The 25,105-nt window shown below is 36.3% G+C and overlaps 1 protein-coding gene across 1 annotated transcript in view; it reads right to left on the bottom strand.

The window, feature by feature from the left end:
* Positions 1-9,243: 9,243 nt before the first annotated feature.
* The window catches only part of HNF4G (hepatocyte nuclear factor 4 gamma), a 29,385-nt gene continuing 13,523 nt past the window's right edge, over positions 9,244-25,105 (bottom strand). The window contains exons 5-10 of the mRNA XM_043601228.1: positions 24,599-24,754; positions 21,498-21,585; positions 16,984-17,136; positions 16,619-16,855; positions 15,450-15,572; positions 9,244-11,035 (exon numbers count right to left, since the gene is read on the bottom strand). Coding sequence (XP_043457163.1) covers positions 10,914-11,035; positions 15,450-15,572; positions 16,619-16,855; positions 16,984-17,136; positions 21,498-21,585; positions 24,599-24,754 — 879 coding nt within the window. The 3' untranslated portion in view covers positions 9,244-10,913. The remainder of the gene's footprint in view (positions 11,036-15,449; positions 15,573-16,618; positions 16,856-16,983; positions 17,137-21,497; positions 21,586-24,598; positions 24,755-25,105) is intronic.

Raw genomic sequence — 25,105 nt, 5'->3', positions numbered from 1 at the left:
ATACAGCATCATTTCTTGATAAAAACCCTCAAGAAGTAGGGATAGAAGGATCATACCTCAAGATCATAAGAGCCATATACGAAAGACCCAATGTTAATATCATCCTCAATGGGGAAAAACTAACAGCTTTCCCCCAAGGTCAGGAGCAAGACAGAGATGTCCACTCTCGCCACTGTTATTAAACATAGTATTGGAAGTCTTAGCCTCAGCAATCAGACAACACAAAGAAATAAAAGGCATCCAAATCGGCCAGGAGGAGGTCAAACTTTCACTTTGCGCAGATGACATGATACTCTATATGGAAAACCCAAAAGATTCCACCAAAAAATGGCTAAAATTGATTCATGAACTCAGCAAAGTTGCAGGATATAATATCAATGCACAGAAATCTGTTGCATTCCCATACACCAACAATGGAGCGACAGAAAGAGAAATCAAGGAATTGATCCCGTTTACAGTTGCACCAAAACCCATAAAATACCTAGGAATAAATCTAACCAAAGAGGTGAAAAATCTATATACTGAAAACTATAGAAAGCTTATGAAAGAAATTGAAGAAGACACAAAAAAATGGGAAAAGATTCCATGCTCCTGGATAGGAAGAACAAATATTGTTAAAATGTTGATACTACCCAAAGCAATCTACATATTCAATGCAATCCCTATCAAAGTAACACCAGCATTCTTCACAGAACTAGAACAAATAATCCTAAAATTTGTATGGAAGCATAAGAGACCCTGAATAGCCAAAGCATTCTTGAAAAAGAAAACCAAAGCAGGAGGCACCACAATCCCAGACTTCAAGCTATACTACAAAGCTGTAATCATCAAGACAGTATGTTCCTGGCACAAGAACAGACACTCAGAGCAATAGAACAGAATAGAGAACCCAGAAATGGACCCACAAACATATGGTCAACTAATCTTTGACAAAGTAGGAAAGAATATCCAATGGAATAAAGCCAGTCTCTTCAGCAAGTGGTGCTGGGAAAATTGGACAGCGACATGCAGAAGAACGAACCTGGATCACTTTCTTACACCATACACAAAAATAAACTCAAAATGGATGAAAGACCTCAATGTAAGACAGGAAGCCATCAAAATCCTTGAGGAGAAAGCAGGCAAAAACTTCTTTGATCTTGGCCGCAGCAACTTCTTACTTAACACGTCTCTGGAGGCAAGGGAAACAAAAGCAAAAATGAACTCCTGGGACCTCATCAAAATAAAAAGCTTCTGCACAGTGAAGGAAACCATCAGCAAAACTAAAAGGCAACTGACAGAATGGGAGAAGATATCTGCAAATGACACATCATATAAAGGGTTAGTATCCAAAATCAATGAAGAACTTATCAAACTCAACACCCAAAAAACAAATAATCCAGTGAAGCAATGGGCAAAAGACATGAATAGACACTTCTCCAAAGAAGACATCCAGATGGCCAACTGACACATGAAAAAATGATCAACATCACTCATCATCAGGAAGATACAAATCAAAACCACCATGAGATACCACCTTACACCTGTCAGAATGGCTAACATGAACAACTCAGGCAACCACAGATGTTGGCGAGGATGTGGAGAAAGAGGATCTCTTTTGCATTGTTGGTGGGAATGCAAGCTGGTGCAGCCACTCTGGAAAACAGTATGGAGGTTCCTCAAAAAACTAAAAATAGAACTACCCTATGACCCAGCAATTGCACTACTAGGCATTTATCCAAGGTATACAGGTGTACTGTTTCAAAGGGACACATGCACCCCCATGTTTATAGCAGCACTATCAACAATATCCAAAGCATGGAAAGAGCCCAAGTGTCCCTCGATGGACGAATGGATAAAGAAGATGTGGTATATATATATATGGTGTATATATATACATATATATATACACCATATATATATATGTGGTATATATATATATATGTGGTATATATATATATATATATATGTGGTATATATATATATATATATATATATATATATAATGGAGTATTACTCAGCAATCAAAAAGAATGAAATGTTGCCATTTGCAACTATGTGGGTGGAACTGGAGGATATTATGCTAAGTGTCTTTAGTCAGTCAGAGAAAGACAGAAATCATATGACTTCACTCATATCAGTATTTTAAAGGACAAAACAGATGAACATAAGGAAAGGGAAACAAAAATAATATAAAAACAGGGAAGGGGACAAAACAGGAGACTCATAAATAGGGAGAACAAACTGAGAGTTACTGGAGGGGTTGTGGGAGGGGGGATGGGCTAAATGGGTAAGGGGCACTAAGGAATCTACTCCTGAAATCATTTTTGCACTATATGCTAACTAATTTGGATGTAAATTTTAAAAGATTAAAAAAAACATATCTGAGAAAAGATCACAAAATACTACAGACAAGGATTAAGTGATAATGTTTCACTGATAAAAATAATTTGATGGTTTTTTTACTATTTTTACTTTTACAAATTAATATGATAAACTGTCTTGTAGAAATAGTTACCATTATCTAAAAATAATCCATTGAATAAGAGGTAAATATGCTATTTTTATCTTCAGTTCATTTCCTTCTTCAGCTTTACTAACAAAAATTCATAGTTGTGACTATTCTCTTGTCTAATTTAGAAATCACTATTGATCACCTATTAATTGCTGGGAATTCTGTTGAATCTTTGCAATTCAAAATGTACCCAACTGGTACCGGCTCTTCTGGGGTTCATTCTAACTGACAATAAGCAATAATGAAAGCATTGAAATAAATGGTAAAATAGCAGTATAAACAACAAATAATAAAACTTGTAAGGAAGTCCTTAATTTTACCTGAGAAAGTTTTAAACATGCTCACAGAAGGGGTGAAGGTGATATATTAATGACATTTTACAAGACACATGGGAACATGCCAAGAGAGGAAAAAGAAAAAGAGAAGAAGAAGAAGGAGAAGGAGAAGAAGAAGAAGAAGAAGACCCCAGCAGAAAAATAAATAGCCTGTGAAAAAGGCAAAGCTGGAAGTTTGTCATCTGGGACTCCTCTTTTACAAAATCTGTAAGTATAATAACTTTTTCTAATGGAATCTCTGGTCTGGCCAGCCGTTTCATTTTCATTTCTATTTCCATACATCTGTAACTCTACTTCATCAACATCCTTGCCTTAATCGGTGCCTTAATTTATCTGAAGATAAATTAAACTTTCAGAAATGCCTCAGAGTTTTCAGCATTTCAGTGTAACCCTTTTCATTAGGTTATTTTTTGTAAATTTGACTTCTGATGATAGTGTAATCGATGCTTCATAAATCTGATTTTCACCAATTTTTTTTGATGATATAGTAAGCCATATGGTTGATTAATTTCATTTTACAGTTACCTACATTAGCATATAAGTATAAATGAATTCTATAGGTTGTTTTAGGTGGGTTACCTAGGAATCAGACTCTGAAGTTAGCATGTAGCATACTCAGCAGGGAAGACTTTAAGGGTGCATATCCAAGAGGGAAGATGGAAGCCAACTTTGGCAGAAGTTAAACTATGATGCACATTCGGTGGAGATAGTTCTGCCATTAAGGCTTGATGTTCAAATATTAACCCAGTAATTCATTTTTGGAACAAAAAGCCCACTTGAGTATGTTATGTTATCCTTTCATTATAGCACTAAATTTAATTTTCCAGTATTTTGTCTAGACATTTTGCAGTTATATTCATAAAAATTATTGGCTGGTGGGGCACCTGGGTGGCTCAGTCGGTGAAGCCTCCAACTTTTGCTCAGGTCATGATCTCACATCTTGTGAGTTTGAGCCCCACGTCGGGCTCTGTGCTGACAGCTCAGAGCCTGGAGCCTGCTTCGGATTCTATGTCTCCTTCTCTCTCTGCCCCTCCTCCCGCTTGTGCTCTGTCTCTCTCTCTCTCAAAAATAAATAAACATTAAAAATAATATTTTTAAAAAGTTGTTGGCTTGTACATTTCTTTGTACTTGCTCCATTTTCTTTAATCAAAATTTCATCTAATTTATTTATCACTTCAGAGCACTAGTAGCTGGATTTATTACAAATTATATATTTTTTTCTATTTCTTAAGTTATATGTTTTTACTTTCTTATTTATATATTATTTTCTACAGCATTATGTTCATTTCTTGCTGTTTTTGTAATTAAAAAAATGTTTTTAAGTTTATTTATTTTGAAGGAGAGAGAGAGAGAGCAATGCACAAGTGAGGGAGAGACAGAGAGAGAGGGAAAGAGAGAATCCCAAGCAGGCTCCACACTGACAGCACAGAGCCAGGCATGGAGCTCAATCTCATGAACTTTGAAATCATGACCTGGATCGAAATTAAGAGTGGGATGCTTAATTGACTGAGATACCCAGAGCCCCTGTAGTTTTTATTTTATTATTATTTTTTTATTTTTTTTTCAACATTTTTATTTATTTTTGGGACAGAGAGAGACAGAGCATGAACGGGGGAGGGGCAGAGAGAGAGGGAGACACAGAATCGGAAACAGGCTCCAGGCTCCCAGCCATCAGCCCAGAGCCCAACGCGGGGCTCGAACTCACAGACCACGAGATCGTGACCTGGCTGAAGTCGGATGCTTAACCGACTGCGCCACCCAGGCGCCCCTGTAGTTTTTAAATAATACAGTTAGTATATTTTGTTTTTGTGAACTTTATTGAGATATACTTTATATACAGTAAAATACACACATTTAAATGTTAAGCATACAATATGACCATCACCAAAATAGATATGCAAAGGTATCATTCCCCACCTCCCACCCACAAATTCCCTCCTGCCTCTTTGAATTCAGATTCAAGCCTTGGCAATAATTGATTTGCAGTCTCTCACAATAGACTAGTTTCCTTTTTTTTTTTTTTTTAATTGACAGTATATACTTTTGTGTCAAAAAACTACACAGGTCCTTATTTGACACATATTTTCTTTCCTTTTTTTATGTTTATTTATTTATTTTTAGTGGTGGGTGAGAGGCAGAGAGAGAGAGGGAGAGAGAGAAACCCAAGCAGGCTCCATGCTCAGCGGGGAGCCTGATACAGGGTTTGATCCCACACCTCTGGGATCCCCTGGGATCATGAGTTGAGCTGAAAACAGGAGTCTGATGCTTAACTGACTGTGCCACCCAGGTGCCCCTTGACACAAATTTTCATTTCTTTTGGCTCCTACTGGTAATTGTGTGTTTAACCCCCGTAAGAACATGAACATTCTTTTCAAAGCAACTACACCATCGGACACACCAAATATCAAGTTTGGAAGTTCTATTTTGTCTGCTTCCAAATGATAGTCATATATATTAGTATATATTTGGTAGCATATATTTGGTACCAAACTTGGTACTCTCATCCTAATCCAAAATACAGACATCTCTTCTTACTTCCTTTTAAGGATGATGTTTCTGCTCCAACTTGACTCATTTCCATTTAGCAGAGGGATCTGTTCCAAAAAATCAAATTGGATCATGTTCCACTCTACTTAAAACCATTTGGTGAATCACATGGATATAGTTAAACTAAAACCTAAAATACCATGGTCCATTAGGAACCTTGTCATCTGCCTCCTGTCACCTTCATAGCCTCAGGTTTTGGCCCTGTTTTGTTCACTGAGCTTTACTTACAGTCTTCTCTCAGTTTTTTTCTGAGAGCTCTTTCCTGATCTAGAAGTAAATTCATCTAGGAAACTCTCAGAACATCTAGTTCTTGGACTAGAAAGTAATCATTGGTTATCTTTAATTATTTGTATGATTATGGCTTAATGTTTTTCTGCCTCAAAATTCCATTAGAAACTTGAGAGCTCCAATGTCTATAAATTTTTGCCAAAGTGTAGAGGTTTAATATATACATATTGGATAATGCATAAATGTCACTTCCTGGATTGCTTTGTAAAGATTTATGTACTAAAGAATTATGTAATGAATTATGTAATAAAAACAGATGAATTTGTATTCTAATCTAATCTAAAAGTAATTATATGGTACTAGGTGATGTTTTTAACTTATAAAAGTTGATGAGATATCTGAGTTTTGTCATATATCTCTCATATTATTTTTAGTTATGTTTCCTTGATAATTTTTCTTTTTTCTTTTTATTAATTTTTTTTGAGAGAGAGAGAGAGACAGAACATGAGTGGGAGAGGAGCATAGAGAGAAAGAGGGAGACACAGAATCCGAAGCAGGCTCCAGGCTCTGAGCTGTCAGCATAGAGCCCGATGCAGGGCTTGAGTTCAGGAACCACAAGATCATGACCTGAGCTGAAGTCAGATGCTTAACCAACTGAACCACCCAGGTACCCTGATAATTTCTTTTTTAAAAAAACTACTTGTTCACCAGACTGCTCAATTTTCCTTATTCTTTTTTTTAAATAGTGTATTTTATGAATCTTATTTTTGTTCTATTAATGGTTATCTATAAATTAATTTTTAATTGCATTTATTTTATGAAATATCAAGAGGAAATACACACACACACATATAGTTGTACCTTGTTATTTGCAACCTATGTAAAATTAGAGTCCTGGTATAGTTTCTTCTTCCCTCTCACCTGTCCCTGGACCCTCTTCGAAGCACTTACTTTTTGTCTTATAGGGCAAACTTTGCATTTTCCAAATGATTATTTTTCCAGATAAGGGATCAAACTGGATACAAGATAGAGCACCGGCTACTTTTGAAAGATGGTCACAGGAGGAAAGGTTACAGATTTCTTCAGTAACTGCTAATTTTCAGAGTTTCCGTGTCCGAGTAGGTGGATAGAATTGTCTTTGTCCTTCATCCTATCCAGTTGCATCCTATCCACCCAAGGCATTACCTCTACTTAGATAAGTCTATGTATATCAAAACCTCAGTTATCTGTGTCTATAAGGAGACCCTCAGGGGGTTGGCAGGTGGGGGGAAACACCTGTGGGGGGAAACAGGTAGGGAGGAAGTTCACTACTGAATTGAGTACCTTCTTTCACGAGATTATTAGAGTACTCTGAAGTCAGGATCTATCTCTTCTGTAACTGAATCCGACTCTCCTATTTTGGAAATTGTTGTGGCCCCGACCCTCCTTCACTGATCAAGCCATCTGCCTCAAGGGAAATCAGGTGAATCACATAGTGAGTCTTCCACAGTGGGTCACCGCTGTAGCTCCTTACGTCCTTTGATTTGACATTCATTGACTATCACATGCTCTTATCTTGGTCTTAGCCTCTTGTGTTACAACTTTGATATTTGTTTTTATTTTTTTTTTATTATTTTTTTTTAACGTTTTTATTTATTTTTGGGACAGAGAGAGACAGAGCATGAACAGGGGAGGGGCAGAGAGAGAGGGAGACACAGAATCGGAAACAGGCTCCAGGCTCTGAGCCATCAGCCCAGAGCCTGACGCGGGGCTCGAACTCACGGACCGCGAGATCGTGACCTGGCTGAAGTCGGACGCTTAACCGACTGCGCCACCCAGGCGCCCCTGATATTTGTTTTTAAAAAGAGAAAGAGAGGTTGAGTGCACGCACAAGCTGGGGAGGGTGTGAAGAAGCAGGGAAGAAGCAGAGAGAGAGAGAGAGAGAGAGAGAATCCTAAGCAGGCTCCATGCTCAGCACGGAGCCCAATGGAGGGCTTGCTCCCAAGACCCTGGGATCATGACCTGAGCTGAAATCAAGAGTCGCACACTCAACCAACTGAGCCACTCTGGTGGCCCTGAAGATTTAGAGGGCTCTATTTGTGGAATTTCATATCACTTTCACAGCAGCACGATTATACTCATGGTTAATCATGGACAAGTCTGCATTTCTTTTACTCTGATGTCATCTGCCTTATATTTTGCAGAAAAAAAAATTTTAATTTAGTTTAAAATTAAAATTTAATTTCAGGAAATGTATAGATGGTTCTTATTTTTTAAAAAGTCTTTCTCTGGGCAGTTAGTGAAATCTTGGAGGGAAGGAAGTGACATAAAAAGATCAGCTCAAATGCCCAGGTTGAAATGGATGTCAAATTGCACTTGACTATAGAGTAAAATAAACCTTATTACTAATACATGCAATGTTTTATCTTTATTCTAGGTTGCAATCTTCCTGTGGCCTAGAGCAAGAATTCTTCTTTCTCTATTAAATTAGAGTATATTTCTTGTATTATCCACAAAGATATAAAAATTACATGCTTTCATATTTTAAAACATGGTAGGCAATTAAATGTGAACACAGGACAATGGCAATTAAAACATCTAGGTTAAAAATGTATTGCCAGAGTATATGGATACAACGTTTAAGCCAAGCTAGCTCATTTATTTTAATCACTATCACAAAACTTTAAAGAATAACTACATCATAAAGCTCAAATGTGAGGATTCTCCCTTCAATCAGTAGCCAATTCTATGATTATTTGGAGATGTGCTAATTAATTTTGCTCTGGCCTCTGAAGACCAGTATTAGTGAACTATATATGAATTTAATTAAATGTCCATATAAAATATATTATCCATATCTCTAAAAGTACAAAATCATTTTAAACAATAATGAAGCACCCTACTTCAGTTTTTTTTCTCAATTTTTATTTAGAAAGTTCAGTGAAACAACATATCACAGTTTAGAAATATCTTAATCTCACTATAATTTACACTTAAAAATTTAGTAAGTTTTGATTTTCAACAATAAAATTTATAAAAATAATTTTACATTTATAAAATGAATCATTATTTCACAATAAATTATTCATATTTACCACCTGAAAAAGTTTTGTGCTATATAAAAGCAATAAGTTTCATTATCAATATTTTGAAAATACACTGAAAACTTCAGTTCCTCTTTGTCCAGCATTTTTGGCAGTTAAGTATACAAAAATATTATATTAAAAATTCCCTGACCATAGTTATTAAAACAAAATCGTTAGCAATAATTTCTAAAACAAAGCTGTTTAGTAAATATATGCAGATAAGTTAAAGGGTTCACTAAAAATGAATTTTTTTAATATCTACTAAAAGAACAGCACAACAAGTAAAACAGAAACCTACAAAAGTATTTGTTATTTATAAAGATCAAAAGCATTCTTATACATGAAATTGAGACGCTAGAGTAAATTTCCAAAAAATAAGAGTGAAGTAAACTTTCCTCTTCCCTCACTCACTCTCAAAGATATATTTTACAGTTTTCAGGTACCAGCTACTGAAGGAATTTTGATTTTATTAAATCCATTATAGCTTCCAATTAACCATTTTTCTACACTGAATAAGTTAGTTAATATTAACAGAAACTTTTTTATTCGTAGGGTAAATGGGGGTTATGAAATCTTAGAAATTTTGAGAGATTCTGTAAAAATCAGTTAATTTAGTCTCTTACAAGTTGGGACACTATTTTTTGTATCACTCATAATTACTCAGTGATATTTCCTTGCTTCTGTGTGTGTGTGTGTGTGTGTGTGTGTGTGTGTGATAGAGAAAGAGAGTGAGGGAGATCACTATTTCTTGAGGTGGCCCATCATGCATTGTTTTCAAATACACTTCAGCTTTAGATGATATCAAATAGGGCTCCAATGAACTGTACTCCTCAGTCCACTGGATTTTTGAAAATCCTCTGAGCCAGTGATTTGCATTTGTGTTTTCATCATAACCTATCTGGTATGTCTTTTATTTCCTTTAATTTGTTTTAAGGTTTTGTTTTGTGTTTTTGTCTTGTTTTTTTGTTTTTTGTTTTGGGGGGAAGACATTAAAGTGACAACAGTGGTTTCTTATTCATGCTGCAACAAATTTACACTCATTGATTACATGTAAATATGTGTTACAGGTAACAAGATGGGCAGGATTCAGTCATCACATCAACTGCATATATTTAAAAACCATAGTAAGAAGCTCACATTTTTCATTCCACACCAGATTTATTCTCCTTAGAGTCTAGCAGATCTGGGCGTCAAGGTGGCTGTCCTGCTCTTCAGGTTTACAAACTTCAGTTATGTACTTCAACCCTCCAAGCAATAGGTTTCTTCATTTATAAGTGAAAGACAATAATACCTCTCTTACGGGGTTGCCGTGAGGATTAAGTGAGACACTGTGTGTGTGACAATGGCCATTTTGTCTCCCAATATCAGCCTCCCAGAGTGGTGCCGTTTTAGTTGGCACAAAGCTTATCACCTAAAGACTGCTCTTGCAGGGTCCCTGGGAACTAGAGGCAGGCATATGCTAAAATTCAAGTCAATGGATGACTACCAGATTGTTTTAGGAGAGAGAAGGCAGGGTTTCTCTTGGTCGAGCCACTGTGTTAAGGGTTTCCTTTTTTACCATTTATCCTGTATCTTGATTGGTAAAACAAACATGTTTTATGTTAAAATACATCTTCAAATATAGGCAGGATTACAAGGAATAGCCAGTCAGCCTCGGCATGACTATAATTTTCTAAGCTTAAGATAGAGGTGTATTTAACTGTGGGCCAGAAAGATGCTTCTTAGCCACTGGATATCCACAAGTGATTCTTCAAATAAATATTTCCTATTTTATAGCAACTGCTTTATTTTTCTAACTTGCAAGTTTGAAATTGATAAAAAAAAAATGGTTCATTTTACACTGATCTGGAATTGCTGATCTACCTACCATTCTTAGTCACAAAAGAACACTCAGTTCTGCATCACATCACAATGAAGCAATTATTTACAGATTTAAATTAATATCGAGACAACAAATGAAAGTAGTACATAGGATTCAACTGGTTCCAGAGCAGTGCAAGGGAAGTTGGAAAAATATACTATACAAACATATTGAAACTCAGATATACATTATTTGCATCTGAAAGTTTTAAACAATAGCAACAACAAACAAAATGAGCATATAAACAAGAAAAGAGGATACCATCTTACAACAGCACCATGAAGAAGCCTTGGCTAAGAGTTTGCCAAAAGTACTATCCTGAGTTATTTTAAGACCAACAAGTTTTCACATTTACGCAGTGCCATTCAGGAGTAAACATATTCTCACAATTGCTTTTGTTTGGAGAGAGGCTGGTGTGAAATCACTGAAGCTTGGTTTGCGGCTATTTTGTACTGTTCTTGTCCAGAGCCTTGTGGTGGGGAAGGGAGTGGGGTCTCAGGAGTTGCTAAAAAAGAATCAGAGAATTGGATGTGATGGTGACAGTCACCTTGGCCCGGCCTAGTAAGCCCTGCATGACACCCATGTGCATTATTCCACTTTGGAGATATTATCATATATATGAAGATCAAATATAAAGTATGATTATCTAATCCGTTATGAGCTCACTGAGGTGCTATTGGAGTTGCACTGCCCTCCTCCCTCCCAGATAGCATCCAAACGGAATAGAGATGCTTAAACTTCTTCATAGTCACTCAACAGTCATGTACTGTCTTTCTTAATAGCATTTATGAGCATTTGATTCTCGCAAACCCAGCAGAAAAAAAGTTAATGAAGAGTATGAACAGAATGCCAGGTTGTTGTTTGTTTTTTCAAATCTTTGAAAACAACTGTACAATTTTTACAATGAAAAATGCACATAAAATATATTTGGTTTGGATTCCACTGACTCAAACATAATAGACGACATAAAAAGTTAAGACATTTTGCAAGTGCTTTGAAACCTATATCGGAATTAAAAACATCTGAAAAATACTGGCATTTTGCTTCAAAATTATTCTATTACAGTTGAGCTCACTCATCCCTTCCTCATCAAAAAGCAAGCCCAAGTAATTGAAAAAAGAAGTTACAGTGTGAATACTTCATTGTCTAGAAGAGTATTTCCTCCTATTGCAAACTTTTACTATATTATAAAATAATCTGGGAGCTATCTTAGATTTTTAATTTTTTAAAACTTGAAATATTTTAATATTCACATTGATTTTAATTCCATATTTAACAGAACGAATAGAAAATGTTTGATAATCAGCCTGAGGCACTGCAAACTGTATAGCTTTTTTTTCAAAATAGCTTTTAAAAATTGATACAAAAATAAGAACACTTCCTTTTTGCCTGATCTTTCACATATTGACTTTATATTATTAAATATGGTTGGAAACAACATATTTACATACAGTTTAATTAACAAAAGAATAACCATATTTCCTTTACAAATTTTTTTCTGGATATTTGGGATGAATCTAAGACTGCCAGGACCTGCTCTAAAAGGCCAGGAAAATACACATGAACTTAAATTTATTTTGTGTGTGTGTGTAATGTTTTGTTTTGCATAAAATATAAACTATTCCAAATAGGTGCTAACAGAGGAAATTTTTCCTTTACAAATGGATTCTCATAAATATTATGTTGAAAGAGGTAAAATAAAAATGAGAAATGTGATGTGATTTTAAATAGATTAGGGTCAGCAAATATGCTTTTAAAAGTACTAGAAAACTAACATTTAAAAAGTACAAGATTCAACCACCAGCAGAATTGTTAAACGTTCTTGCCAGCCAATGCCTATAATGTTTAATATGTTGTTAAAGTGTTTTGTTTTCTGGGTTTATGAATAACTAATCCCTAAGAGAGATGACGTTGGACTTGCCCTGTCTGCTCTTGACTATGAAAGGAACATGGTAACATTTGCTTTGCAAGGATGGTCTCAAATTGATGTCTTTCAAACACATTTCAAGTTCTGTTTCCATAATATGAGTTGTTTTAACAATTTTATTTCTGCCTTTATCATGTAGTCAAAGAACTTTGTGTTTCGGACACTATTTACACATAGGTTTACCAGGGGCTGTATCTAAAAGGCAACAGGGATAATACCCATTTCTGTGGCCTCCACTTTCCCTACACCACTAGGTAGCAGTCAGGTGGTACTCACTAAATTGTCACATTTGTTTGAACATTTCCATGAAGCCACACTGTAATTAGTTACTGAGGGCTACTGTAAATTCAGTAGGTAATACAGACACACATAATAATTATATCACAATAACTCAAGGAATCTCAGTGAGTTAGCTGGTTTAGTGTTAAGAGGAGATAGATCAAAGGTAAATGTGGGAATACTAAGTATAAACTCAGAAACAATCCCAGGTATTTTGTCAAATACAGATTTTTATCTCTGGAGTAGTTTATGAAAAATAGAATTTTTGTTAAATCTGCAATATTATCATATTAACTTTGCTACTAACCCCTACTATTTATGTAATCATTTTAGTTCCAAAGTGTTTTCCCAGTGGCCCTCACTTTGCACAAATCTGACATGCATGGATTTCAGTTATTACAGCTTGGATAAATAGCACCAGTCTGGCAAAAACATGGCTCAAATTTCATTTAGCATGGTAACTCACAATTAACTGTGAGTAACTGCATAAATACAAACTTCACTGCTAACTCTTCGGTCTACATGAATCACCTCAGTAACAGATGTGTATTGTGATCAGTAACCAATCACATCACATCTTTAAGTCTGTCTGGGATGTCACTGAACATATTTTATTCAGTTCCTGTACTGACAACTAAGTGTGTAGTTGTGTTACCTCCTCATCTCCTAGTGATAAATTCTCATGACATTTTGCAAAAAAAAAAAAAAAAAAAAAAAAAAAAAATGGACAATTAAAACAGAATTGGCAAAAAAATAAAATAAAATAAAAGAAGCAAAAAGTGACAATGCAGGAAGTGAATGGAACATGGATGGAGCTGCAGAAGAAATAGTTCCCCTGGGAATGCAGACACTGCTGCTCTTTGAGTCTCTAAATCTGCATTCTGTGAAATCTTGCTGTTTGCAATAATGTGGATGGAGCTAGAGTGTGTTATGCTAAGTGAAATAAGCCAATCAGAGAAAGACAAATACCATATGATTTCATTCATATGTGGAGCTTACGAAACAAAACAGATGAACATATAACATGGGAAGGTGGGGGGAAGAGAAGAGAGGGAAACAAATCACAGGAGACTCTTCATGATAGAGAACAAACTGAGGGTTGATGGGGGGTGGGGAGATGGCTAGAAGGGTGATGGGTACTAAAAAGGGCACTTGTGATGAGCACTGGGTTTTGTGTGTAAGTGAGGAATTACTGAATTCTACTCCTGAAACCAATACTGCACTGTATGTTAACTGAAATTTAAATTAAAACAATAAAAATAAATCTGCATTCTGGGTCTTAGTGAAGGTAAAGTGATGGACATTAGTGAAAAAACTTCATATTAAATAATTTCTCAGAGATATTTCAGACATGGAAATTGCGAAGGGTAAAATCTTGGAAAGGGGCGCCTGGGTGGCGCAGTCGGTTAAGCGGTTAAGCGTCCGACTTCAGCCCGGTCACGATCTAGTGGTCCGGGAGTTCGAGCCCCGCGTCAGGCTCTGGGCTGATGGCTCAGAGCCTGGAGCCTGTTTCAGATTCTGTGTCTCCCTCTCTCTCTGCCCCTCCCCAGTTCATGCTCTGTCTCTCTCTGTCCCAAAAATAAATAAACATTGAAAAAAAAAATTAAAAAAAAAAAATCTTGGAAGCTGATCCAAACTTCCCAAAAGAGTAAAATTCATCAAGGCATAGAAAAGATGCTCACTTCCACTTGCAATTTAGAACAGAGGAAAGCAGGACGCACTGTTGAAACTATACTTCATAATTTTTTTACAGATTTAAAAAATTTTTTTTAAATTTATTCTGAGAGAGAAAGAGGGGACACAAAAGGGGAGGGGCAGAGAGAGAGGGAGAGGGAGAATCCCAAGCAGGCTTCACGCTGTCAGTACAGAGCCTGACGTGGGGCTCAAGAGTCAGACGCTTAACCAACTGAGCCATCCAGGCACTCCTTCTTGATAATTTTTTAACAAACAAACAAACAAAAACATGTGAATTCTCATTGTATCTAATGCTTACATTACAGTGTCTTAAATAGATATTAGGATTATTATTATTCACCCTCACTATAGAGTTACAACCTGTAGTTAGGAGAGTTCTTAATGTTTCAGCAAACACTTTTATTTATTCATTTTTAAATGTTTATTTTAAGATAGAGAGAAAAAGGGAAAAAGCATGAGCACTCTCACACACACACACACACACACACACACACACACACACGTGAGAACAGGGTAGGGACAGAGAGAGAGAGGGAGAGAGAGGATCCCAATCAGGCTCCGTGCTGTCAGTGCAGAGTCCAACATGGGGCTTGATCTCACAAACCATGAGATCGTGACCTGAGCTGAAATCAAGAGTCTGATGCTTAACCAACTGAGCCACCCAGCCACCCCGGCAAACATTTTTAAAGGTCACAATCAACTATAATTTTCCTATTGATTATTAAGATTTCCTTGCACGCTTCTGGCTTGCACAGTCCTTTTCACAGCCCTGCACTACCAGGCCAAACCAGGACTGCCCGTACATTCTGTTTTATGCACTCACATCCAATTTTAGGGAGCAAACCCATGATCCCTAGGAGAACAAGGACTTGCTGAATATCACAATCTCCCACAGTGGAGTCCTACAGAGGAAACTGCGCCTAAATTTTGCTATTGCTGGGTACTGATAGATTCTTTCCCCAAATTCCACTTTTTCTTAATTAAGTTTAAAAAATATTATGGTTGGCAAAATACTTACAGATCTGGTCTGTATGAACCAGTGTTGACATGGGACCTAAAAGTATAGTTTGTCCGGTTAATGGATCTTGAGACAAATGTGGGTGCACTGGATGATGGAGATGGCTGGCGTCATTGGAAGCACCTACAGAAGATAAAAAGATGCTTGCGTTAGTGACATTTAATCAGCGACAGCAAGTTTACCTTGCAACACATGCTTTGATTGACAGCTGGAATATTGCTATTTTTGCAAAGTGCTTTTTGGGATTTCAAAAATAAATTAATAGAACTGCTGCCATATTAAGGACAATGTCAGCTTTCACTGTGCATTGGCTAGATTAATGTTGTATCATGTTATGTTGTATATTAATAATGGACCTTGTGTGCTGTTTCCTGGAATCATTAGGTTTGCTGCCTGTTGTTAAGGCAATTCCAAGAATCACTTACCTCAAGTTTATAGTATTTGGGATCACACTAATAGCATAAACAACTTTTATTTCAGAAAGATGTCATTAGAAACACATTAAGCACCAGAAAACTAAAACTAAAATAAAATAAAATAAAGTGATTTTACAAGGAAATTTAATTTAGATCAGAACACAAAATAAATGATTTCTTAACTTATTCCTGACATTTATTGCAGCAATGAAATCTCATTTTTCCCTTCTCATTGTGTTATGTCAATTAATTATTTCAGGAGCAAAGTGTTTAGTTTTAAGGTATTTACTAGAAATATTTTTAGGTTCTGTTGCAATGCTGGTATCCTTGAGCTTTTAAAGGAGTCATGGCATAGAAAAATATAATACACCCCTAGGAGTCCTAAAAATAGAAAATCCATTTCTATTCACCATATTTGAAAGGATAGAAACTGAGGCAAGAAGAACTGCGGGGGACAAAGACGGCAGAGACTAGTAAGAATGAGGATTTCAATATGTTCAAGTATTTTTGTCTCCATCAAATGGGTTTTGCAGACTTTCTAAATGTTAAAAAAAAAAAAATGAATCCACTATGTCACAGACAAAAAATAAATAGATTCTGCTCCAGAAACCAATACTACCTATGTATGCTAACTAACTTGAATTCAAATAAATAAAATAAAATAGAAAAACTTGGAAGAAGATAAACAAACAAACAGATCAACCTATTACAGACTGCAATGCTAATAAATAATAAATTCTTAAATGTACTCACCACCCAGTAACATTTCCTGAAGTAAGTTGTCAATTTTAACCATCCCAAAAAGTTTAACGAATTGTATTTGCTCAATCATTTGCCAGGTGATGCTCTGCAGCGTGGGCAGGAGCAAGAGCAGCTCTCCAAACCTCCCCCGGGAGTCATATTGCCTGTCATTGATGTAGTCCTCCAAACTGAGCTGCACTTGGAACCGCATGTTCTTAATCTTTACCGGGTTGCTTAGCCCTTTTGCATCTAAGAAAGGAAGAAAAGGGGCAATCTAAGAGATCGCATCTTGCTAGAATGTGAGAGAAAATATTCCAATATTAAATAATGGTTAATTTTCATTTTAATTGTTGTTTAATGGAAATCTGAAAACAAACCTGGATCAAAAAATACAATTGCCTTCAAACAAGCATATTCATTGTCATCAATCTGAATTTCTTGAAATGGTCGTACCAACTCGTCTAGAACCCGGTTGGCCACGCGGCTGATCTCAATTTCACTGCTGTTGCGGTGAATTACGTAGTTGTTTCCTAGGAGGAAAAAAAAAAAGATCAGCACACCCCAACAAAAGATTGTCGGATATGATTTAAGTTTTCACAAACAAATATTTTAAACGGTTCTTCCCTTGAAGAAATAGGAATAGTACTTTCTTTCAGTAGTGGATTGGAAGAATAAATATTGTTAAAATGTCAATACTGCAAAGCTCTCTATACATTCAATGCAATCCCAATCAAATTGCACCAGCATTCTTCTCAAAGCTAGAACAAGCAATCCTAAAATTTGTATGGAACCACAAAAGACCCCGAATAGCCAAAGTAATTTTGAAGAAGAAGACGAAAGCTGGAGGCATCACAATCCCAGACTTGAGCCTCTACTACAAACCTGTAATCATCAAGACAGCATGGTATTGGCACAAAAACAGACACATAGACCAATGGAATAGAATAGAAACCCGAGAATTAGACCCACAAAAGTATGGCCAACTAATCTTTGACAAAGCAGGAAGGAATATCCAATGGAAAAAAAGACAGTCTCTTTAACAAATGGTGCTGGGAGAACTGGACAGCAACATGCAGAAGGATGAAACTAGACCACTTTCTTACACCATTCACAAAAATAAACTCAAAATGGATAAAGGACCTGAATGTGAGACAGGAAATCATCAAAACCCTAGAGAAGAAAGCAGGAAAAAACCTCTCTGACCTCAGCCACAGCAATTTCTTACTTGACACATCCCCAAAGGCAAGGGAATTAAAAGCAAAAATGAACTATTGGGACCTCATCAAGATGAAAAGCTTCTGCACTGCCAAGGAAACAATGAAGAAAACTAAAAGGCAACCGACGGAATGGGGAAAGATATTTGCAAATGATATATCAGGCAAAGGGCCAGTATCCAAAATCTATAAAGAACCCACAAAACTCCACACCCCAAAACCAAATAATCCAGTGAAGAAATGGGCAGAAGACATGAATAGACACTTCTCTAAAGAAGACATCCAGATGGCCAACAGGCACATAACAAGATGCTCAACATCACTCGTCATCAGGGAAATACAAATCAAAACCATACTCAGATACCACCTCACGCCAGTCAGAGTGGCTAAAATGAACAAATCAGGAGACTTATAGATGCTGGAGAGGATGTGGAGAAACGGGAACCCTCTTGCACTGTTGGTGGGAATGCAAACTGGTGCAGCCGCTCTGGAAAACAGTGTGGAGGTTCCTCAAAAAATTAAAAATAGATCTACCCTAGGACCCAGCAATAGCACTGCTAGGAATTTACCCAGGGGATACAGGAGTGCTGATGCATAGGGGCACTTGTACCCCAATGTTTATAACAGCACTTTCAACAATAGCCAAATTATGGAAAGAGCCTAAATATCCATCGACTGATGAATGGGTAAAGAAATTGTGGTTTATATACACAATGGAATACTACGTGGCAATGAGAAAGAATGAAATATGGCCTTTTGTAGCAACGTGGATGGAACTGGAGAGTGTTATGCTAAGTGAAATAAGCCATACAGAGAAAGACAGATACCATATGTTTTCACTCTTATATGGATCCTGAGAAACTTAACAGAAGACCATGGGGGAGGGGAAGGAAAAAAAAAAAAGGTTAGAGAGGGAGGGAGCCAAAACATAAGAGACTGTTAAAAACTGAGAACAAACTGAGGGTTGATGGGGGTGGGAGGGAGGGGATGGTGGGTGATGGGTATTGAGGAGGGCACCTGTTGGGATGAGCACTGGGTGTTGTATGGAAACCAGTTTGACAATAAATTTCATATTAAAAAAAAAGAAAGAAAAACTTAAGAAAGAAAGAATGTCATTTATCAAGGATAAATGACATTGATAATATGATCACATGCATTTTAACAGACTCAGTCACTAGTGATAACACGAAAGTGCAGACTAATAACAAGCTAATAATTGACAGGAGAGAAACAAAATATAATGATTACCCTTCCACTATGTCAGTTATCTATTAGTGTCTTAATCATTAATGAGCATAACACAAAACCTAAAGAAACTTTCTTGCTTACAGTGGATAAAAAGAGGACTCCTTTAGTGGTCTAGGTATATGTAGGTGTAACAACTTTTGAAACACAACTTTAACAGGCCTAAGTAGATGAATTCAAGAAAGTTCAGAAATTGAACAGAGACTAGACTCCCTACTCCCTAAGGACGCTCCAATTTAGAATGTCTCTGGCTATAAGTGACAAATAGTATAGCTTTGAAAATATTAGAAACTAGAAGTTATTAGAGCTCGTAAGATAACAGCTAAATTGTTATTTTCCGATTTTATAAGAAGTCAATATTCTGAATTCTTTCATTGGCAGGCAAAGACAATCTTCAGTGTAACAACATGTAAAAAGATCTAAAAAAATATAGTCTTGCTCTTATGAAAAGTTTGTTTACCTAATTATTCAGGGTAAAACAATTTAGAAATAGGTAGCAAATACATTTGAGTTTTTAAGTATACTGTATTCAATCTATAATGAGAGCAGTATTATAGCAGTCTTATAAATGCAGGAGAGTGTTTAATAGAATCTAAGAGCATTGTCTCTGCAGTCACATTATGTGGTTTAGAATCCTGGCTCTATCCCTTACTAGCTTTGTGACCTTAAGTTAACTTTCTCTGCCTGCATTTCTTCACCTGCAGAATAAAAGTACATACCTATCCCTTAGGGTTATCATGAGGATTAAATGAGATAGCATGTATTTATATGTAAAGCATTTAGAGAATGCATCTTGCATAGTAAGTCCTCAATAGATATTAGCTATATCTATTATATTAGCTATATCATATTATATGTGAAAAATAGATCATATTTTATTTATTCCTATTTTGGGTTAAAATATCTAACACAAAGACATATTGAGCAATCTAGTCATCATTTCACACAGCCAGAGAGAAGTGGAGATAATAATCATTACAGCCATCTCAACTCTCTCAACAGGAAAACTAATTTTAAAAGGTAAGTAAGGTGGGTGGATGGAAGCAATTGCTTAAGGAAGACAAAAGCTTTCCCTTGTGTCTTCTTCCCCCATTCAACCTGCCATCCTACTTTTTCTCTTCCAGCACTACTACTTAACTATCAGGATTTTCAGACATAGTCACCAAATAATTTTTTTAACTTGGGATTTTGCATCATATCAGAGGCAATGAGATCATCGGAAATAGCCATGTTCCTTGGAAGTGTATAAAACAAGTTACAAGTATTAAGCAGCCACTGGAAGAGTTGGAAACAACACTGAGACTCCAATAAAGTGGTCACATAAATCACCAGTTATTTGTCCTGATAGGATTTAAAGATACTTCATTATTATGTTTATTGAGCAACATTTCTCTTTTATTTTTAAATCTTTTCCCTCCAGTTTTATTGGAAATAATTGACATACATCACTGTATAAGTTTAAGAAGGACAGCATGACGGTTTGATTTACATATATTGTGAGATGATTACCATGGTAGGTTCAATTAATGTCCATCTTCTCATGGATACAATGAAAACAGAAGGAAAAAAATCCCCTTGTAATGAAAATGCTTAGAATTTACACTCTTAACAATGTCCACACATATTATACTGCAAGTGTTAGCTCTAGTCATCATGTTGTACATCACATCCATAGTATTTATTTGACTTGTAACTGGAAGTTTGTACCTTTTATTTTTTTAATTTTTTTTTTAACGTTTTATTTATTTTTGAGACAGAGAGAGACAGAGCATGAACGGGGGAGGGGCAGAGAGAGAGGAAGACACAGAATCGGAAGCAGGCTGCAGGCTCCAAGCTCTGAGCCATCAGCCCAGGGCCCAACGCGGGGCTCGAGCTCATGGACCGCGAGATCGTGACCTGAGCTGAAGTCGGACGCTTAACTGACTGAGCCACCCAGGCACCCCAAGGAAGTTTGTACCTTTTGACCACCATCTCCAACTTATATTTTTAAAAATTTTTCATGTTTATTTATGAGAGAGAGAGTCAAAGTGTGAGAGAGGAAGGGGAAGAGAGAGAGGGAGACACAAAATCTGAAGCTGGCTCCAGGCTCTGAGCTGTCAGCACAGAGCCCGATGTGGGGCTTGAACTCTCAGACCACATGATCATGACCTGAGCCAAAGTCAGATGCTTACCAACTGACCCAACCAGGTGCCCCTCTCCAACTCTTATTTTTAAATGTTAATGCACCCGAAACATCTCAATGCCCTCTGAACTTCGCTGCAATGAAGTCAAGGAAACATAGGGTCTTGAATGAGGATACAATTAATTAAATCCAATTTGTGAAATGAGAGTACCATTTGACAGTGTCTTGAATGCTTGCTACATACAGAATAGATCCTGTGTAAAGATGAAGCATGCATAATTTCTTCTTAAATTAAAAAAAAAAAACTTACCCAAAAGCAAAATATCTTTATACACCATGGATCTCTTTGTCGCTCCAAGCAGTAAATGTTCCCCTGCGTGAGCTCTCAACAGTGCCACCTTAATGAAAAATTTCAAGTTTAACAATTAATTATAAAATATAATGATTAAAAGATGGTATAATATGTATCTGATTAATTCAGTGCTCTTTAAGCCTGGAACCTTTTTTTTTTGGTTTTAATAAACTATAATATTCATAGATGCTTGCCATCATTAAGCCTTCTATTTTTCTATTTCAGCATGTCAATAGAGTTTTACTTTTTATAATTTCTAAAGCTTAGAAGTTAATACAAACAAACAAAATAGATCTGGAGTGAAATAGAATCAAACAGAGTTCAAATGCTGCCTGGTCATACCTGTTGAATCTTAGATAAGTTAACCAGTATGTTTGGGACTCAATTGTTTTCATCTGTCAAATGGAGGTAGTGATAAAATCTCAGAGGTAGTCATGAGGACCAAATAAGAAAACATATGTAAAAAACAGTCTGTTATTACACATAATAGGCTGAATAAACAAAAGCAAAGCAAGGACTTGTGGCAAACTAAGAAGAGGATGGATAACCTCATTGCTGACACTTTGTAGACTGAAGCTAATTGCACTAAGCTGTCAACTGAGCTTTATGCATACGCTCAACTGTCTACTTGCCATCACCTCTAGGAAGACTAGGAAGCATTCCAAATATAAAACATCAAAGTAATGTTTCTCCAATATCTTCATCATCTTACTAAATGGTCTGCTCATCCAAAATGCTTGTTCACGTCAGAACCCAAAGCCCATTTTGATTCCTTTCTAGTTGTACAGCAAATCCGGGTACTGCTTCTCCATAGCTACCACCCCAGCCGAGCCTTTGCCATTCTTCATCTTGCCTGCCACAATGCGCTCCACAGAGCTAATAAGTTGATTCTTGCTTCCCTTCTGGTTCCTCCATCCTAAATCCTTCTTGACAGAGCTTCCCAGATAACTTTTGTGAAACAATAGTCACTTACTATCATCCCTCTCCTGAAAACTCCTCACTGGTTTCTAATTGCCTTTACAATAAAACCCAAAGTCGTTAACAATGGCCTCCCAGGTAACAGTACAATGGTTTGTCCTCCCCCGCTCCTTCCCCTGCCCCCCCCCCCCGACTTCTCTGATCTCAGCTTATGATATCCCTTGTTCTCTTGTTCTCTTTTCTCTGCACTTATTATTCCAACTTGCCTCAGAGCCTTTGAACATGCTGTTCCTATCCCTGGAATGTCTTGTCCTCAGATGTTGGTATGTTTGGTCCCTTGTCATTCAGGTCTCAGGAAAAGTCACTGATCCCCAATTTAAAGTATGTCTTGCCATTCTAACACAGTCATTCTACAACTCACCCCATTCCATTTTATAGAACTTATCCCCACCTAGAATTAACTTACTCATAATCTGTATCTTTTTTATTGTCTGTCTCTCCCAAATAGAGTGCAGACTTTATGAGAATCATGATGAGTCTGTATTTTTACTGCCAGATCGTCACAGAACCTAAAATGGAACTGTAGTCCCAATAAATATTCGTTTGATGAATTTTCTGAGTGAATTTAACTGATCTAGGATCAGTTTTAAAAATTGTTAAGTGGAGATAATAACATTTATGTCAGAGGTCCTGAGGGGATTCAATAAAATAATGTAATATTTAATGCAACTGAAAGCTACTTCTCTAATGCCTTAACCACACTGGACATTTGCCCGTCCAAGGCTAGTAATGTTATATTGTTAGTATTCAAGCGTCATTTAGCAAATAAAAACCATTTTTGACAGGTTACTAGATTTTAATTTTCCAGTTTTTAAATCATTGCCTTCACACATAAGTCAGCAACTTTTAAAGAGGACTGATAATAAAAATATAAAACTGATAAATAACGTAACCTACTTATATGGCTTGGGGTGAGACACGTATGTTTTAGCAATTTAGCATTATTCACTCTGAAATAACCTTCTGAGCTTAGCTATCTTTATGACATGTCAATAACCATGACTCATACCAGGAAGGCAGTTACAGAACATTTTAAGAATGATTTCAGAATTCATAGTACTTTTTTATTTTTTTATCTTTTGGTCACCAGGATTTCACCTGTCCTAGAAATATAACTTCTGACTTCCTATGATCACTTTTTGTTCTGGTTGTATAAATATTTTGCCCTTCTCTGATTTTTAAACAATCAATATGCACCTTTCCCTTTAATTGTTTGTTTTTGTATATCAGTGATAAAGAACATGGCCAGAGGGTGTAAAAATATACACTGGGCATAATACATATCATGGTTTACTCAGTGTGGGGAATTAAAAATTTTCAAATTATATGCATCTACAAAATATTATAAACTATTTAAATGGAGGCATTAAAAATGAATCTGAAGCTAATAATCTAATTTTCACAGACTAGGAAATTAAAATTCTTAACTATTCATTAAAATGTCTTAATGTATATATGACAAAATACCAAAATATATGTATTAGGAAAAGTTTGTTGTGTCTGAAATACTATTGAAATCTGTAGACTTCAGAGCATGATTCTAGAGATGTTTTTGCCGAACCCATATTTTTATACAGTAAATGCTAGGATAGAATTGACAACATGAAAGGCAAAATTTTATGTTAATTGCATAGAGTTCCTACCAAGACACCAACACAACCTGTGAGGTTTCTGTCTAGGAGTGGCCTGGTATTTCCATGGAATTTTATACGGTGCCTTCCAAGATACACCAAGACACGAGAGTATACCTTTTCCCTCCCAGACATTTGTCTCACAATGGCAGTTACTTGCTATCCTGTTTTTCTTCTTCACTTAAGCTTTTTCAACTCCAAGAGGGAAGATCAGTGTCTTCCTCAACTTCACCCAATTAATAAATTTGCAAGACCCCTAACACAGAAGTTAAACAGTTGTGCCTCTTAATAGAACAAGGTGACTGGATAAGAAAGCCAATCTTTCCCTCACAAGATAATTTAACTTGTCAACTATGGTAAACCTATTTTAAATATAATTTAAAAAACACATAAACTGGGCAAAGTTCAAAAATCATTTCTGAAAGCATTCGTAAAATCTTTAACTTATACCTGGTCATCCAGCGGTAACTCACAGAAGGCGGGGATATATTTAGCCCATTCCACCAAGACTAAGAGCTGCTGCTTCATAGATTCGCAGACATCACTGATACTTGCAATTTTCTTAACGTTTATGTCAGTGCTTGCTCCAGGGCTTGAGACTGAGATCTGGCATTAAGAAGATTACATTAATTTATCATTTCAAATAACACCTGAGTACCATTTCTCTTTTTTCTATGATTCCAATAAGTAAACACCTTTGAAGTGGACACTATCATTGCCACAGTATCTTGAAATATATGAAACATTTTAAAATTGAGAAAAAAAATACCAACCAGTACAAGTTAAATTGAAAACATTCACTGCACAGTACCATGGCTCTGGGAGCACTACCTTCTTTTACTGGCAAACCCATAAAATAAGTTACTCAACTTTCAGGGAGTTTCCTAATTCAAAATGACTATACAGGAAGATATGCAGTATTCACCTGAAATACACTCTGTGATTTTATTTTTAATT

Source organism: Prionailurus bengalensis, chromosome F2, assembly GCF_016509475.1.
Source record: "Prionailurus bengalensis isolate Pbe53 chromosome F2, Fcat_Pben_1.1_paternal_pri, whole genome shotgun sequence".
In the NCBI taxonomy this organism is placed as follows: domain Eukaryota; kingdom Metazoa; phylum Chordata; class Mammalia; order Carnivora; family Felidae; genus Prionailurus; species Prionailurus bengalensis.
The sequence above is the reverse complement of the archived record's forward strand: the minus strand, read 5'-3'. Positions and strand labels throughout refer to the sequence as shown.